This window comes from Colletotrichum karsti (genome assembly GCF_011947395.1).
Source record: "Colletotrichum karsti strain CkLH20 chromosome Unknown Scaffold15, whole genome shotgun sequence".
In the NCBI taxonomy this organism is placed as follows: Eukaryota; Fungi; Ascomycota; class Sordariomycetes; order Glomerellales; family Glomerellaceae; genus Colletotrichum; species Colletotrichum karsti.
In genome coordinates this window covers 602,112-620,062 of record NW_024065915.1, presented here as the reverse complement: position 1 = coordinate 620,062, position 17,951 = coordinate 602,112, and the positions used below count along the sequence as shown (strand labels likewise).

Genomic DNA, 17,951 nt, shown 5'->3' with positions numbered 1-17,951 from the left:
GGTAATATCAGATGGACTGGTGCACCGCATGCCTTTCACTAACTCAGAGACTTGCAAATTTAATGCCCTGAGACTATGGATCTGAGTTCGACCAGGCCACACAATCTTAATCATGCCTCTTTGACGGGATGATGGGAGTGACTTCACATTTTTCCTACCACATGATGCCCCCAACTTTAAGGACTTAGTGGCTTCAAACTTAAACGTTAGACTGCTTTTTCAAAGACCAAACGTCTTTGTAGAGGTTAGCCGCAACAGACCTAATGCAGGATGCATTTTATAGCTGCCCTGCCTTCTAAGAGTCGAGCGGCCTGCGCCTGAATGATAAGGCTGAATACGGACTAAGTAACACGAGGATAACAGCAATAAATGAGACGGTCGATAGCACCAACCGTGGATAACAACGGCAACACATTGGTGACTTCCCGGGGCGAGAGTGTAGGTTAGTCTCCCCCCTCAAAGAATACACCCGCGAGCCATCCCGGCACATAACCCGACGTCATTCCCGTCCACCGCCGCGCCGGGTTCTCGGCCGGGCTCCGTATCCATGTCACGTCTATCCGTCTTACTCCGCCAATCACAGTCATCTGAGGAAGAGTTTTCTTTATCACCGCGTGAAAGCCGCGTTCCTTCCAACGTCATGTTCACTCCTCGTTGTCGATCTGACACAAGCTTACGACTTGCTGGCGCCGCACTGCAAACAGCTTGAATCGGAGAAACCTCATCTCGGCAAGCCGATCGGGAAACGTCACATTATAGGCTACTTCATGCTGCTAAGACAGCTCCATGCTGTGCGTGTTATTCGGGCCGCAGGGTCGCTCTTCCATGTACAAGTCGTACGTCCCCTTTTCCGCCGTCTTCACAGCTTTGTAAATCCAAACACCTCCCTCTCCGCCCGATGACATTGCATCGTCTCCGTCACAGCCTTGGACACGATCAGCAATGGCCCTCAGCACCTGCGCCATAGCAATCGGCCCTCCCTCCGGTATCACGACGCGGCTGGCTACGACGGCAGTCGCAACACCAAGCACGAACTGCGCAAAAACGACAGAGTTGAGGATGAGAATCGCGTAGTCCCAGTGATCAATGACCACGTGTGAGCCTTCTACCGGTGCGAAGCCGTTGACCACGATAGGATCGTTGGCGTGTGCGGCAACGGCGACGGTTCCGATGGCAAAGCGGGCCATGACCATCGCCATCGAGCTGTTTTGGCCAAGGTTCGGAAGGCCAAATATTGACTCTGACGGGTAGATTTGGTATTGGATGTTGTCGTTGTCCAGAGACAGAACCGCGCTCCCCTGGAGAGCTATTGAAGCGGCTGCCATTGACCTCAATGATTCGGAAACTTCGTGCTCGGGGATGGTGCCATTGGCTACTCTGCTGACTGTCACATTGCAGCTGTAGTACCATGCCGCCGCATCTGATACCTCGAATGCGTTGACGAGTCGACATCCAGCGCCACAATTCTCAGAGTTGTCCGTCATGTATGTTGTCTGGTTGACGCCACCTCGGACAGGAATGGTGACATTCTTATCGCGATTCGTGATGTCGTCGGCGGTGGTGTCTATCGTTATAATGGTTTCGTTGCCGCTGGCTCCCTTCACGACGCGCCAGCTGTGACATGTAGCTGTGGAGACAATATTTCGGTCTGTCGTGACGACGAGGGTCTTTGGAGGCGTGCTGTCTTCGTCCTGGTCCTCGCCTCCGTTACCATTGTCTACGCTTGAATCGACAGACTCTTCGTGGAAAATGTAATCGCAGTAGTCTACGCCGCAAAACATGAGAGGGTTCGAAGGGGTCCAGATGGTACCAATTTCCGGATGGTCGTCGGGGGTGCCAGTGGTAAATGCGAGGGAAATCTGGCCGTAGCTTCACCGAATTAGTTTCCACGTATACATAGACTAAGTCGATTCAAAGAAAAGAAAATAACCTTACTTGTTGGCAGTGTACTCTTCAGCCTCAGGAGAAGAAGGGCCGTTGACAATCTTTGCTGTCTGTATACTTGACATGTCAGGTACCGAAACCTTTCCCTCGGTAACTACGAGGGCAAGAGCATCTTGATCTTCGACTGAGTAGCAGAGGCCGAGCAGGGCCATGCCAATCTGCGCAGCCTAATTTCATGCCATGTTAGTTGTTGGTAAATCACAGCCATGAATAAACATATGGCTTGCTGAGATGTCCCTACAATTATTGTGCATAACCACACGCCTGCGGCAGCATGAACAGGGAAGCGGCGTGTTTTGGTCGCCAACATCAAGACGCGGCTGGCGCTCTCTGCTTGCAAAATCAGATCAACCTGTTGATTATTAGTTGGTAAAAGATCCGAAGTTTTTGTGAGTCTGTGACAAGAGTCCAGTCAAGAGAAGAGGGACCGAAAGTCTGGGAACAAACTTCCGTTTGTTGTCTTGCATACCTTTCGCAGCGAATGGTGTCGTCGGCTGAGTATCCACCAGCGAAGCGTCGAAACAAAGTCATTGAGACTCTTGACAACCATGATACTGAGCGCTATCGACAACCCAGTGATCACAGCGTTGAATTGTTTCTTCGTTGTGCTTGACATGATTTGCATTACCTCCGAATAGAAGTAGAGCATGAAGTACATGGCAGCGACAATGGTCCAGGTAATCACCCATCCACTCAGGATTCCACAGTAGGTCCACAACCTGCTCTTTCTCCGAGCTCTCAGGCCCTGAAATCTGCCTTGCTTGGCCGTCGAGCCTTTAAGGCTGACAGCCGAAGTTGACGGGCCACCTGTACTCGTAGATCAGCTCTATCCCTTTCAGATACTCGTACGAAGAATAGGTAGGGGTAAGATATGACCAAAAGACATGAATGTACCTTCCGAAAGGCGCCTGAATGCCCCGTTTCCTTGCATGCTAGACCCTGTATAAGGCTGACTACACGATAGGCATGGCTGGCGATGTGGCTAGAACGGAGATCGAACGTGGTTAGAAGTGCTGCAAAGGAGACGAAAGGTCAAAATCTTGGACATAAAAAATTAGAGGGAAGGAAGAGAAGTTTGAATTTGGGTACGGAGACCGCATTACAGTCTTTAGCATCTCCTAGTAGGAGAGCACTAGTGGAGAGTATCATGGGTCCATGTTCGAAGTCAGACCGGGATCCCGGTACTTAGGCGCCCGGGTACGCCGATGCGGGTCAGAAAAAACTGCTAGGCTTGCTTGAAAGGCACTCATTTGTCACAACACGTTACGGAAATTTCCCCATATCTCCCTAGGGCGTACGGCAGCACTGCCATCAAAATTAAGATTAAGGTAAGTCTGAGAGGCCTCATTGGACAAATGTAAAACTGGCCCCTCAGACTGCCCACGGCTGAACTACTCCAGCCTAGACTGAAGATACTTAGTATGGCAGGGGTTACGGGAGTTGGTCTGAGTGTGAGGGTTTCAACATCTGGACTCCGACTGACAGATGCGGCACCTCATCCACTATGCCTGGGGTGAGGCTGAGTTCGCTTAGAGGCAGGACAATCTCTTACTTCCACGACTCAACTGGCGATGGTGTTCATCCACTCAATCTGGGATCGTTTGGCACGAAGTAGCTGCCAAGCTAATCTTCCACGATCTTGGACCGAGGCTCTGAGCAGGCGACGGCGTCTTCGGCACCCGATCCTGAGAACGAAACTAGTGTGAGGATACAGATGTGAACCTTTTGGGGCATTAGGGGTAGAGGGCTGCGAGACGAGTCTAACTTGAGAAAAAGTGAAGTCTCGCTATAAGTAGGATACGGGGTACTTACTTCGAGGACTTCAAGCATCGCTCTCATTCCTCATACGCTTGTTCTCTTTCTAGTCATTCGTTCGGGCTTCTCTGTCATTCTCTTCACCCAAATCTTGATACTTCACCCCATCAAAAACATGCAATCCTCTTCTATCATTGCGCTTGTGGGCTTGGCCATCGCCAACGCTGCTGCCCAGACCACAACTACCTCTTCGCTGCCCACTGCTCTCCCTGCGCTGGTATCCAACATTCCTTCTTGCGCGTTGTCGTGCCTTGACGAGATCAAGGTTGCCATCGGGTGCAACGTCGGCGACCTCAAGTGCCTCTGCGAGACAGATGGTGAGCTCATTGCCAAAATGAGCATCTGCAACCTCACTAGCGAGTGCTCCCGGGATCAGATCGGCCGTAAGTAGTGTCTCATTCGTCATGCCAAATAGCACCTCCGACATTGCTGGTGCCTGGTGCAGATGCAGAACGGGAAGAGTTGACAGTGTGAACGCCTAGAAACCAACAATGTCCTTGACACCATGTGCAAGAGTGTGCGCGGTTCTGCCGACACCGCCGCGCTGGCCTCGGCCTCCAATGTTATGACTGGAGCTGTGGGAAAGGCGACCGCAACGGCCTCTGCGAAGCCCACTGCCACCAACGCCGCCAACCCCTTGGGACAAGGACTGGAGATGGCGCTGATTGCCGCTGCCGCTGCCATTGCTCTGTAAAGAGGTTGAGGAAAACCAACCATCCGTTGCTGGACTTTCTCATCTCTAGGAGAGATATAAATCGCATTTCCTTCTCATTACTTATCTCCAACTACATTTCAACCATCTGATAGAACAAATAAACAGACGCTTTCTAGTGTCTTCTTTACTCAATTATGGACTGGTCATGCATCAGGAACTGCAAAATCGTGACTCCGAATGCGCATCGAAATGTTTCTTCCCTATCTTCCGTCTGGCCGGGTAATGTTGAATACAAATGCATTTTATCTTACTCGTTGAGACGCCGTTAAAAGGCCGCCATCCCAACTTGCATCATGTGCAGATCGAATTGGGACCCGACCTACCACTGCATCATCATACTCTGGCCTGAGCTAAGTTCTAGTCCCTCGCGAATAGCAAGAGCATCCTTCATGGGTAGGTCCACTTGCTTGCTCACAAATCGAGAACGTGAGTTCTTTCCAGAGAAAGCCTTACGTGAGGCCTCGCCAGACTCCCCCTAAACTCGGCAGCGACTATGCCTGAGATCTACCCCTCGGCCGGTTTTCAGATGAGCGTGGGGCCTCACCTCCATAATACATAGCCTCAGATCCCCCAAGACCTGTCCTCTAAATTACTACTAGTAAAAACGAAAAATGCTCGAAAGGTCGCTGGTCATGAGTACTTATTCTTGGAAGCGTCGTCCGAAGTCCAGATCTGCAGTCAGTTGGCCTCACTCGAACGCACATAGTTGCGTCAGATACAGCTGATTACAGGGTTCACTTCGAGTCAGCAAGCTTCCCCTCAAAACATCTATTATTATTTATCTCCCTCCGCTGCCGACTTCCCCGAAAGATAGAACATCCATCTTTAGACCGAGCCAACCGCCATCATCAATGTCTCTTATCTGGAAGAAAACATGGAAATGGAAGACCAGAAAGTCAAGGAGGAAAGCAAGCTGTGCTTCAGATGGTCTTCAGGATATGATGATGCTGGATGCCAACACGCCAGAACCACAAATCAAGTATAAAGGTCAGTGGGCCCGACATGTTGACAGCCCCCATCGCGCCGGAACGCCGCTTGTTCGGCGATCAAATTGTCTGACTTGAGCTTACCTGGTTTCAACTTCCGCGCTGCTCTTTTGCTGATCTGATACTTCCAGCAGATTCACCAGGTGTCTATTTGTACGAATAAACGCCTTCAATATTGGATTCATCAGGGTCACCAGCCAGCCAGCGGCATTCTACCGGCAGCTGTAGTCCATAACCCATATTTCGGCCCCAGGGGGGCTTCGAACCGCTAGCTCGAAACTTTGCGATCTTTTGGCTTGGAATTAGAAGGCGTATAAGGCGTTCCGGAAAGATACATCGGGTAGTAAAGTTACGGTGATAACCATACTTCAAAGGCTAGTCATTTTCTGAATATCATCCTTTTGCTGTCTCCTCCATGAATCTGGTTTAGTCTACAAAGGCATCTGCACATACCTCTCCGACGTCACCCACAGTTCCATGCATCAGGTAGCCGTTCTCTACGATAGATTGCTGGGGTAAACCAGAATCGATGCGAATCAGACCACAAAACTTCGCGAAACTCTTGCCATAAGGTTAACGTGACCATGCCATCCCAGTGGGCTGCACAGCTACGATCCTTGAACCAGGGCGGCTGACAGGAGCGCAGGCTTTGAGCGGTTCTAAGCCTGGACATTTCTCCTAAGGCCGAGAGCCCTGGAAACTGCCGCTTGACCAGGCTGGCTCGGATTCTCGGCATGTACGGTCTACATCTCTTTCTGTGATGAGCGCACGTTGATCACATCGAATTTTCGGTCCTGCAGTTACTCAGAGGCATAGTACCCAATCGTAGCAAGTTAGCACCCCACGATCTGTGATAGATTTATTGTCCTATGATCTGTGAGGTCCTCCCACGAGGATTATCACAAACCTATGCCATGGAGGCCAAAACGTTGCGGGCCTGTACGACTAGCCACCAGTGGACCCTGAGACTGCCAAGCTCAACCATCTCTCTCTTTGGTGGTGATAAGCTCATAGAACGTTGTGCTCGTCCAGTCAAGATCTACTACTCCCCATTTGAGCCTTTCGTTTCGTACGGGCCGAAATGAAGATGGGGATGGTGGCTGACGCATCGCTTGTCGAGTTGCAGCGGCGGCGGAGTCCGGGGACTATGGGGAGCCAAGAGAAACGCGGGAAATGTAAGCCGGCGAGCTCTCTGACTCTTTACTTACCACGCCCTTGGCTCGCTTCAGTGTTTCTGTAGTAGTACCGTGCCGTTTCGTTCACCTTGCTATCAGACTGCGAGCACGCAGGCGGCATAAGAATACAGACACAGCCTCCATTGGACGCCATCAAAGTAACGGTGCGTCAATACATACCAGACTCAAATACTTCGGTGTAACTCGGCTTACGACTGTGACCGAGCCGACGTCCGTTATGTTGAGCCCGTTCAAGGAACAAAGTCGATTCGGACGAACTCGGACATCTTCTTGTCCGTGCTCCACGACAAAGCTTCCAGAAACTGCCTTAGAATGTCTGACTTTCCCACTTGAATGATTGGTAGCTTGATACGGTGGAGAGCAGGGGGCAGGGTCAGTCACTTCGGCCCCATACGGCCGATGGTAAGGCAGATTTTCGGGCGCTGTGCCGAACAGCGTGCTGATAGCTCCAGGGTGTCTTAGAACCTGGCGCTGAGAAATTCGAAATGAAGATGGGGGAGACTTCAAACAAATAGAACCCACTCATTCGACAATATCCTCTCTCTTCGTCCCTCTTGACCTGAAAATGTCTCTTGTCTCTTGAATCATGACAACCGCAGCCGCGTCGTTTGAAGCTGCAAGCCATGCTTCAAACATCTAGGGCAAGGGGTCTCCCTTCTTCGTTGGTATTGAGAGAACTCCATGCTCGTGCCATGGCCTCGTTTCCCTGCCCATTTCCGTCGGACGTACGAGAGCGAGAACGAGACTACACGCACCGACCCACTTACAAAATGCCCCAGGCCTCATCCGGACGATCTGTTGACATCCTGATACTTTGTTGAAAATAAGTACTCCCGAGAAAAAGTATCGTCTCTCGGCCGACAATTGCTTAGAGCGGTAAGAGTCTTGGCTCTTCATAGACCCAGCTATGTCGCAGGACCACTGGGCCCGGACCTGGTAGGGCTGCAGCAAGGGCCAAAATAGGGGTCCAACCGGGGTTGAAGGGGTTCTAAGTTTTGTCACCGAGTCTTTTGATGCAAGAGATGGCTGTTCCTGTGGGAACTGTAGATCTACTCGGTGTCTTGGTTCTTTCGATTTGGTGACAGACGCCACAAAAGCTACTTCGCTCCCTTGGCCCGGATTCCGGATTGTAGATGAACCAGGGCAAGGGGAGTATAGCTGCAGCTTTGGGCTTGGCTCTGCCTAGTGGATGGGAGTACTGTGCAGGAGAACGAGCAAAATTTACGGCACCGGCCGGTATGGGGACCCACTACACGGCATGTCGGGACCCATCCGCGGCGGGTCCGCCGATTATGTGGGGCTGTACGCCGAAGAGCGGGGATGGCATCAGAGGCCGGCGAGTGCATCTGCCTTTGAGACAGACACCATCTCGAAATACGTGGAGAGTGCAGAAATGGGTCTGATAGTATTTCCCTCCGCCAAACGCCAGTCCTATATGTAAGAGGGCTCCAAATGTGGTCCCGCCCTCAGCGACTCCAGTATCATGCCTTCATCCACATCTTCTCGTTGTCGCTATCAACAGAGCCGTCTTCTTGTGTGATCATGTACAGATATGATCCGCCAATTCTATCGTCTTCCACGCCCACCGCCCATACCGGGCATGCCTCCCATTCCGGGCATACCGCCGCCCATACCCATCTGCGACATCATCTGCTGCATCTGCTGCATGTTGGGCATTCCGCCACCGCCTCCTCCGCCTCCGAGCATCTTCATGATACTGCCCATATCCGGCATGCCGCCGCCGGCTCCGGCGCCGCCCATACTCTGCAGGCGCTTCTGCATGGCAGCCATCTGCTGCGCCTTGTTTCCACCGCCCATGGCCTGCTGCGCGCGCTGCATGTTCTTCATGTTGCCGCCCATCTTCTTCGCCATGCCGGCCATCATCCGTTGCTGCGTCAGGAGGTCCTCGACCTCGCGCACCGATGTTCCCGAGCCGCGGGCTATCCGCGTCATGCGCGTCGGTTGCTCGATGAAGATCTTGCCGTCCGAGTCGAGCTCCTTCTCCGTCATGGAGTCGCAGATGTAGATCATGCGCTTGAGCTTCATGCTGCCCTCCTCGTCGTCCATACCCTGCATCATTCCGCTCATGCCGGGGATCATACCGGCCATCTTGGATAGCGGGCCCATCTTCATGATGTTGGAAAGCTGGTCCCTCAAGTCGCGTACCGTGAAGATACCCTCGGTGATGTGCTTTATCGTTTCCTTCTGGTCCAACTTAAGGCTTTGAACATGCTCCACCAGGCCGGCCATATCACCCATGCCGAGTAGTTTTTGGACGAACTGCTGCGGTGCGAAGCGCTCGAGGTCGAGCATGTGCTCACCCGTACCAATGAAAACGATGGGTGTATGTGTTGCTGCTACGGCGGAGATGGCACCACCACCGTTGGCGTGACCGTCGGTCTTTGTGATGATGATGGCACCGAAGTCTGCCGCCTCTTTGAACGCCTTTGCTTGCGACTCTGCTTGCTGACCGATGGATGCGTCGAGGACCATGATGGTCTCGTCGGGTCTGATCGCCGTTTGAATATCCACCATCTCCTGGAACAGCGCCTCCTCTTGCCTGTGTCTACCGGAGGTATCCACGATAATAATCTCGAACTTCTCCTTCTTGAACTTCTCGACACCGTCGCGTGCGACGACCGCGGGGTCCGTCTCCGTCAGGGAACCGTAGTATGGGATCTTTGCCTTGGTGGCGTTCTGCTTCAACTGATCGAAGGCACCGGCACGGAAGGTATCAGCGCACACCAGACAGGCCTTGAACCCCCTGGCCTGGTAGTGTCGGGCGAGCTTCGTACATGTTGTCGTTTTACCGGCACCCTGGAGACCGACGAACATGATGATGTTGGACTTGCCCTTCTTGGGCTTGAACGGTTCGGCATGGGGGTCGACGAGCTTGACGAGTTCGTCGAAAACGGCTTTCTGGATGAGGCGCTTCTTGTTGACGGCGGGCGGGAGTTCCTTGAAGTTGACGGAGGACTTGATCGATTTTCGCAGCTGGCCTACGAGGCGCACGTTGACATCGGATTCGAGCAGGGCGGCGCAGATCTCCTTGAGCATGCCATCGAAAGCCTGTGTGATAGCGAACCGTCAGCAAACGTGTCTTTATCGAATGGTCGCGCGACAGGACTGGAGAGGCGACTCGGGGTTCTGCGGGGCATGCAGTGCGTACCTTCTCGTCGAGATTGGGTTCTCTTGTCAGATTCGTGACAGCCGTGTTGATGCGACGGCCGAGATCTTGGAGAACCATGGTGGGCGGTTGCGGCTATGGAGCCGACTTGGGTATAGTTGAGGGTAGGTGGTGGTTCGTGATGCTCGGTTGGCGACGTTGCAGATGGGAATTTGGCTTTCAGGGTGGGATGCGCTAGGCCGTCCGAAGCCAGTGCCACCGTCCAGAATTCCAGAGCCTCCAAGAGGTGGGGTTGGCCGTGACGCACTGACCTCATCAAATTGCGGGGATTCGGAATGACCATTTCTCCAGACTCTTAGGTAAGCACGAATAGTACGTACTGTGCGAAGTGGGACGATCACAGCCTGTTCATCTACTGTGAAGCCATCACGATGTTGGTATCGCTGAGGCCTTTCTACAGCTTTAAGGTTTCGGGAAGTCCTTAGTAGCCTCGTTTGAATTCAAATCATCTTTTTATATATTGGCAAAAACTTAGGGATGTATTTTGAGCTAGTAAATCCGATGGTTCTTGAACCAGACTGACAAGATCAACGCAGTTTGCTCGACTTTGTTGCTGGTTGTCCTCATCTTCTGTAACTCTCACTTGAACAATCGAGCTGAGTCTGCATAATAACCACTATTTCACTTTTAATCACTAAAATCATTTCTCAATGAATCCCCTTTTACTATTTAGAATTTGGTGTTTGTTGCTTTAGCCAGGTTTAAATCCAATGAATCCAACTAATAATTCATTCTGAATTGTACTATTTACCTCTTGAATTCACATTGTTAAAGCATGGTTGGATGCTTTTGGACAATACACACAGAGTTGTTTCCGAATAGAGCAGTTCAACTGTTATTGATGCGCGATTCGATCTTTTTCGAATTTTCCAGGCTTACTTTATTTCGCTAAGGAATGCGAATGGCGTTTTTTGTTGAGCCTAGCCGAGACGGAACCCAGACCAGGAACATTGATGCGTGATGTAAACCTTCAGATATGCATACTTCAAACAGACAGAACACAGTACATCTCAGTCAGCCTGATTGGGGTCAACACCTGGAGATCTGAGACTCGCACTTTACAATATATACATATATAGCCCTCCTGTTTCAAATCAACCGTCGCATTACCAAGTAAACCTTTCTGAAGAAATCCGGCATCTCCGACTTCGAAGACATCTTCTTACCACTTAGGGTACTATTCATCCTTGCCACACTCGAGCCATTGGCGCTGGTTTCTAGGCAGTTATAAGAGGGAGATCTTCAGCAGTCGAGACTGAATGTGGCAATTCAAGTCTTCCTCGGATTTCAAAGGAGACCACAAGATCTAACGTGGGACTGGTTTTGCTCTCGAGTATTCGCAAAGAAGAAGAAAAGTCTGTCTTCATGACTTCATGAGATCTAGTTGAATTTTGTCTATCCCAGTGGCACCGTAGTGCCTTTCTATGTCGTGATCATCGTTTCTCATGACGCACCGTTCTTGTACGTACGTGGTCAAGTCGTTAGGGCTTTAGCCGAGTCAAACTTAACCATGGCTCACCATTCAGCAAGTTGCATCGCTGTTCTTGACCGTTTTCTTTGGCAAGAATCGAGCTTTCACGCCAGTGAGCATGGCCATGAAGTAGTACTCTATATCCTCCTCTGCCGGCATCGCCACCTCAACGTCGAAGTGTTCCATCAAGGCCGGGATGGTCTTGTAGACGACCAACTCCGCAAGGTGCCGCCCGGGACACATCCTTCCGCCCCCTCCCCATGTAAGATTAAACCGCTCCATGGCCCGGATATCCCTTTCGTCATCCAGCCATCGACCCGGATTGTATTCCTCCGCGTCAGTCCCGAATATCGAGATGTTCCGATGCAGAGACACAGGGTTACACCCAACCGTGGTCCCAGATGGGAAGAACTGGCCGTGTACGGTCAGTCCTTCAGGGGGTACCGTGCGGGGCAGCGACATTCCCAGCACTGGATACAGGCGCTGGGCCTCTTTGATAGTTGACTGGGTATACGCGAGACGGACGGCGTTATCGTAGGCCTTTGGGTCTTGGGCGGCTGAGCGGACTTCGTCGGAAACCCGCTTCTGTACCTCGCGATGGGAGCCGATCATCGCCATGATGGACGTCAGAGCGGAGCACATCGTCTCGTGGCCGGCGCCGAAGTTGGTGATGGCCATCCGCCGGAGGTACGTCTCCGTGAACTCTGGCTTGTCCTTGTGCAGCTGGATCAGGTCTATGAGGAAGTCGTCCTTGCGGTCGTTCTTGGAGACGGGCTTGTTGGCCAAGGAGGATGTGATTCGCCGGGAGACCTGGCGGTACACGCCCGTGAAGAACGGCTTGAAGTTCTTGGGCGTCTTGTACGTGATGCACCAGAGGTTCGCGAACGCCCTGCCGGCAGCTTTCGAGAACAGCTCGGCCTTGACTGCCAGGGGAAAGAGTCCGAAGACGGTCTTGCGGCGCCAGCCTAGGTAGCCGTGACTGCTCGATGAGTGGTCCGTCTTGTCCCTGAGGTAGTTGGGCGACCAGGAAAGAACCACGGCTGAGAGGGACTCGACGGCGATGATGTGCATCCATTCTTTGAGGTCGATCTCTGCTCCGTCGAGGGCGCGAAGAGTGGAGATGACGCGCGTGAGGACGGCGTCGAGGGCGGGTTCGTGGCGCTTCAGGTGGTTGGTCTGGTAGAGAGGCCCGATGAGTCGACGTTGCAGGCGGTATCGGGCGGTGTTGCGTTCAGAGAGGAGATCGAGTGTTTCTGGGGATGTGAAGTTCGGGAAAGGGGTGAATGTGATGTCGGGTCTCTGAAGGGCGGTTGACACTAAAGGTTTGCTGTGAGATGAGTCGAGCTTATGACGAAGTGAATATGAAAACGTACGATAGAATTCTGATTTCTCGTAGCCACTTCCAGCTCCTGCACATGATTAGCGGGTGATTTCTTAGTAAAGCTGAGAGGAAACCCACTGTAGATGTGCTTGAACGCGTCAACCGAGTCAAACCAAACCTCGTTTGGCGCAACTCTCACCATAGGGCCGTACTTCTTGTGAAGAGTCTTGCCCAACTGGAGCATACGACCATTGCGTGCATGGTAGGCATACCAAACACTAGAGATGGCCGCGGATTTGGGGCCGGGCACGCCGGCAAGGGGGTGAAAGAGCAGGCGATAGGCAACGACGGCTAGTACAACTAAGACGATTGAGAGTGACGTGATGATCACAGAACGAAGCAGGCAGAACGCTACGCCGCAGATTCCGAGATACAGGCTGTGTACCCCGAGCGCCGGAGAAGGCATCGCCACGCCGGCGCCTCGGAACGGAAGAAGGCGACAGGCGAGTTGTGCAAGGTGAGTTGTGGTTAAGGGGTTTGTGAGGTATGTGGGTGAGCTTGCGTTGCGTGATGTGGCGGGTGAAGAAAAGTGGCTGCGCCGCGCCGAAGGAAAATTCAGTTTTCGGCTAAGCGGCGGCGGGCGGCGGCTGCACCGTTCCGTGCTGTGGGGCCGGTCCGAGGGCAAAGCCCGGTTGGAGCTTGGGGGTGGTTTTACTGGGCTCACCCTGCTGAAAGCCGAGAGCTAGGGGAGTTAGCAGCAGCTTACGTCGCTGTGGCTGGATGCACTATAGGGCGGTTATGCGCTGCGTCAGGGGAAGACCCCGCCCTGTTGCGGGCCCGGATTAGTGGTTCGCTGGGTTCCCTCCTTGCCTCCGGCTTGAGAAACCGAGTTTACACGCAATGGACGTCGATCTTGGATCTGAGCAAGTGAATGTTTCTTGAAGTGTGAATACCTAGAGATCATTGAATGTCGTTTTATTCAGCTAAGGTATTTTCAAGTTGACAATTGTGTTCTCTAATGCTTGAAGAGACCAGAACAAGCAGGAAGCCATCCTCAGTTGATTCCATGAGTTCTAAGCAAAAGCTCATGTCAACAAAGACAGAGAAGCCATTACCCTAGAAAAGGCTCACTTGGATATGCTACTACGTCAAGGGTTTGGTATCCAGGGTACCGCTGAGCGGCAAGCGGTCAGACCTGTTCTTGTTTGTCTGGTGTAGATCGGCCTGTCCACGTCAACCTGGAGATTCATCCAACAACCTGGATGATCAAAATAGCTTCGCCAGTAGCATCCCATCGTTTTAGCTCGTTTCATCCCTTGATGGGATCACAGTGCAGAGCTTATTTTCTCCGTCGTTTACCAAGTCTATGACGGGAGAGTGGTGGAATATCATGCCCTGTCGTCGATGATACGTTGTTTAGATGAACAGGGACGGCACAGCGGAATGGTGATACCGAGAGAAACACTGGATAATCTGTCATACAGCGGAGAATCATTTGTTTGGTGGCAATCTGGAAAGAAGCAACATACTACGACTACCGTAATGTCGTGATGTGACATTCTTGCCGTTCTCGGGGCTTAACTTGCTCAAAAATGAAGCTCTACACGTACGCATACTGATTATCATCATCAAAAGAAAACCCACAAATCAGGAAACTATTGGATGGATAAACTTTGCTATGTCGATCCATAGATGGCAGGATATTCTCCGCGATGGTGTGACGACTGCCGGCGATTATGCTTCTGTGCATGAGGCTAAACCGTCCAACGCGCGATTGGCCCTGGATGTGGACTCACAGACTCTCCAGGCTCCGTTCTCTTCTCCTCCATCTCGGTTGATCGACGCCACAGGAGAGCTTGAATCGAATTGATTGTGGTGTACGTTGCCTCGTCCGAGCTAACGGTTTCATCACCAGCTCTCCACAAGAGCCTTCTCCATTTCCACTCGAGGACGACAACTCCCAATTGGGACGACTCAACTATGTGACGAACATGTTTCCTTCCAAGAATAGATGCGTGTCTACTCAGAACCGCCTGAACACCAGTCCACGTCATCGTGGGATCCATTCAAAGGGGAGTGGACATGGAATCTTCCGTCGCTCTCAACTTCGTCTCTCTAGTCCGCATGTCAGTCACAATCATGCGCTGGAACTCCAAAGACTTCACAACTCCGAGGGCGCCGATTTGGGAAAACTCGGCCATCATCATCCGATGCTTTTGACAACTTCAATATGCAGGCAATATGGAAAAGAAGCAATTCGACATTGTGTCGACGAAGCATGCCTTCGCCACACTCCTCGAAATGGTTGGTCCATCCGCCCCTGGCCCCGGGCGGGAGCCAGCCTTTCGGGGCGCCATCCGGGATCCTAATCCGGGAAGTGGGCGGGCTTGCGTGTCCAGCCACAAGGGGGCCGTCCTGACGACTGACAAGGGGGGACGACTTCTCTTTGACAAACCGCGATGCTCGGAACCAGACGTTTCGAAACAAACGGTCTCGGAATACCAATCGAATCCCAGAGACTTCAGATGCCCTAGACCCGACGAACGGCCTCCTTTCGAGGGTCGATCCATGGCCCCCAATGGAACCACCTCACTAAACTTGACACCGCCCGACTGGGAACGACAGCGATGAGCGGCATAGGAGCCGCGCAAGCGTACATGCCACAGCCATTAGACGGCGGATGATCGTTGTTTGCAGTCAAGCATTGACCAGTCCCGCAGCAATGGGGCTTCTCTCCGTGTCCTTCGATCATAGCGTTGCGGAATATTGCCTGACGGGCCCAGAACATCGTGGAGCCACGGGGTTGATTGCGGAGCTGAGCCGCGTTGTCGCCAACTCCTGGAGTCGAAGGCGTGCTAATCTAGGTATTGCAGACTTGTGCAATATGGAAAAGGCGTCATACCAGAGAGCTTACCTCTAGAGGAAAAAGGAGGATATAAACAGTCGAGATGTCCATCATCTTCGGCTTCTTTTTCCCTCTCCTCACCACACTCATCTCATCAACATCTTTTCCTTCTCTTCGACAACAGCTCACTTACAACAAGCTCCTTCTTTTTTTCCCACCTTGATCGCAACTTTTCGACCACCTTTTTTCACCAACTTTCAAACCTTCTTTCGGTCGCCAGGATGCGTTCCAACATCATTTTCGCTCTCGTCACCGCCATCGCGGCCATCAGCCAAGCGGCGCCGGCGCCCCAGGTCTCTGGTGGCTCCGCGCCCCCGGCCCCCTCCGGAACCGGCCTTCCTCCCCCACCCAACGGCAGCGGGGCTCCCCCGAGCGGCTCCCCTCCCCCGCGCCCGACCGGAACCTTCAGGCCCTCCGGCCCGCCCCCTAGCGGCGCCCCACCCGCCGGCACCCCCGCGGCTCGCCGCCGTGGCATGTTCAACCGTCGCCAGCAGAGCGGTGCTCCTCCCTCCGGCGCTCCGCCTTCTGGCACTCCTCCTCCTCGCCCCAGCGGTGCTCCGACCGACTTCCCTAGCGGTGTAGCTCGCCCGACTGGCTTCCCTGGTGGCCAGGGCCAGGGCCACGGTGGTGCTCCCCCTTCCGGTGCTCCTCCGTCCGGCGCGCCCCCATCCGGAGCCCCTCCTTCCGATGCCCCGGCCCCTACCGGCAACGCTCGTCGTGCCGAGCCTTCGGGAGTCAAGCCTTCCGGCCCTCCCCCGTCTGGCGCACCTCCCTCCGGTGTTCGCCCGAGCGGCCCGCCTCCCTCCGGAGCTCCTCCCTCTGGTGCTCCTCCCTCTGGAGCCCCTCCTTCTGATGCTCCCAAGCCTACCGGCAACGCTCGTCGCGCTGAGCCCTCTGGTGCTAAGCCTTCCGGCCCCCCTCCTTCAGGCACTCCTCCTCCCAGGCCCTCCGGAGCTCAGCCTTCGGGTCCTCCCCCGTCCGGCGCCCCTCCCTCTGGTGCTCCTCCCTCCGGTGCCCCTGCCCCTACTGGCAACGCTCGCCGTGCCGAGGAGGCCGCTCCCTCCGGTGCTAAGCCTACTGGCCCCCCTCCCTCCGGCGTTCGTCCCAGCGGTCCTCCTCCCTCCGGAGCTCCCCCGTCTGGCGCTCCTCCTTCCGGTGCTCCTCCTAGCGACGCCCCTAAGCCTACCGGCAACGCCCGCCGTGCTCAGCCTTCCGGAGCCAAGCCCTCTGGACCTCCTCCTTCCGGCACTCCTCCTCCTAAGCCCTCCGGTGCTCAGCCCTCTGGCCCTCCTCCTTCTGGTGCTCCTCCTTCCGGCGCTCCCCCTGCTGCCACCGGTAACGCCCGCCGCGCTGAGCCGTCTGGAGCTAAGCCCTCCGGCCCCCCTCCCTCCGGTGTCCGCCCCAGCGGTGCTCCTCCCTCCGGTACTCCTCCCCCTAAGCCTACCGGCACTCCTACCGGACCTCCTCCCAGCGACGCTCCCGCTCCCACCGGCAACGCCCGCCGCGCCGAGTCTGCCCCTGCTGAGAAGCCCTCCGGTGCTCCCCCCTCCGGCGCTCCTCCTTCCGGCACTCCTCCCAGCGGCCCCCGCCCTACCGGCGTTGCTCCCGAGGGCGTTGCTCCCAGCGGCACCCCCCCTCCCAAGCCGACCGGCACTCCCACCGGTCCCCCTCCCTCCGGCGCTCCTCCCGCGCCTACCCAGAGCGCTTAAGCGTTCTCTCTCCTCGACGACGACAAGACTGAGCCGACCCTGCCCATACAGCAGCGAATCTGATACCACAACATTGAGTCTGGGTTGTCTTCCCAGGAGACGCTGGGCATCGGTCAGTCAGTGAAGGTCAAGGGCACACACATTGGTGGAATGGTGGAGGCATGAGACATCGAGGTTGATGATGATTGCGGTGGCATTTGGCGAGTTTTTTGCTTTGTAGATATTGGTGAGATTTCGTGGGCATTTGTATTATAGCATTGAAAACCCGAGAATAACAGCGCTGTTACTCGAACATGACATCGTCTTGTTTGATCATTGTGATTTGTGGTCTTTTGTGCAGCCGAACTACCTTAGTCGGATGAAATCAAAATGGTAAAATGAATGGTCTCTCCCGGGAACCGGAAGGTTCACCTCCAAATATCGGATCATCGATCGGGCTTCGGTCTCATTGTTATGTATGAGTGAGTGCTCAGACTACCCCGCTCGGACGAGTTCCCGAAGAGCCGGGGCTACCAGTCACCCATGATGTCAAAATGCCACCCGGGTGCCATCAGATAACCATACCTTCGGACAGTAGACGTGCCTTTTAAAACGCGGGGAATCTTGACTTCTTCCGAAAGCTGTGTGACACCGATCCCGAATTTCCATCGTCCCTTTCTGTTACATTGACTATTGCAAGACGTTTTCTGGCCTCAGAAGCTG

At 53.8% G+C, this 17,951-nt stretch overlaps 5 protein-coding genes across 5 annotated transcripts; 2 read left to right on the top strand and 3 right to left on the bottom strand.

Annotated features, from left to right (window-relative positions):
• Positions 1-773: 773 nt before the first annotated feature.
• On the bottom strand, positions 774-2,254 carry CkaCkLH20_05421 (uncharacterized protein; the record flags this gene model as incomplete). The annotated part of the gene is made up of 3 exons (XM_038888140.1): positions 774-1,869; positions 1,936-2,111; positions 2,186-2,254. 3 exons carry the CDS (start codon positions 2,252-2,254, stop codon positions 774-776), a joined length of 1,341 nt encoding a protein of 446 aa, XP_038746616.1.
• Positions 2,255-3,874: 1,620 nt separating this feature from the next.
• CkaCkLH20_05420 (uncharacterized protein) lies at positions 3,875-4,453 on the top strand (the record flags this gene model as incomplete). Its single annotated transcript, XM_038888139.1, has 2 exons — positions 3,875-4,142; positions 4,242-4,453. 2 exons carry the CDS (start codon positions 3,875-3,877, stop codon positions 4,451-4,453), a joined length of 480 nt encoding a protein of 159 aa, XP_038746615.1.
• A 3,769-nt stretch (positions 4,454-8,222) lies between these two features.
• Positions 8,223-9,903, bottom strand: CkaCkLH20_05419 (uncharacterized protein; the record flags this gene model as incomplete). Its single annotated transcript, XM_038888138.1, has 2 exons — positions 8,223-9,725; positions 9,826-9,903. 2 exons carry the CDS (start codon positions 9,901-9,903, stop codon positions 8,223-8,225), a joined length of 1,581 nt encoding a protein of 526 aa, XP_038746614.1.
• Positions 9,904-11,365: 1,462 nt separating this feature from the next.
• Positions 11,366-12,969, bottom strand: CkaCkLH20_05418 (cytochrome P450; the record flags this gene model as incomplete). Its single annotated transcript, XM_038888137.1, has 3 exons — positions 11,366-12,630; positions 12,688-12,723; positions 12,774-12,969. The coding sequence occupies 3 exons, from the start codon at positions 12,967-12,969 to the stop codon at positions 11,366-11,368; spliced, it is 1,497 nt and encodes a 498-aa protein (XP_038746613.1).
• A 2,792-nt stretch (positions 12,970-15,761) lies between these two features.
• CkaCkLH20_05417 (basic proline-rich protein precursor) lies at positions 15,762-17,249 on the top strand (the record flags this gene model as incomplete). Its single annotated transcript, XM_038888136.1, has 1 exon — positions 15,762-17,249. One exon carries the CDS (start codon positions 15,762-15,764, stop codon positions 17,247-17,249), a length of 1,488 nt encoding a protein of 495 aa, XP_038746612.1.
• Between the last annotated feature and the right edge of the window lie 702 nt (positions 17,250-17,951).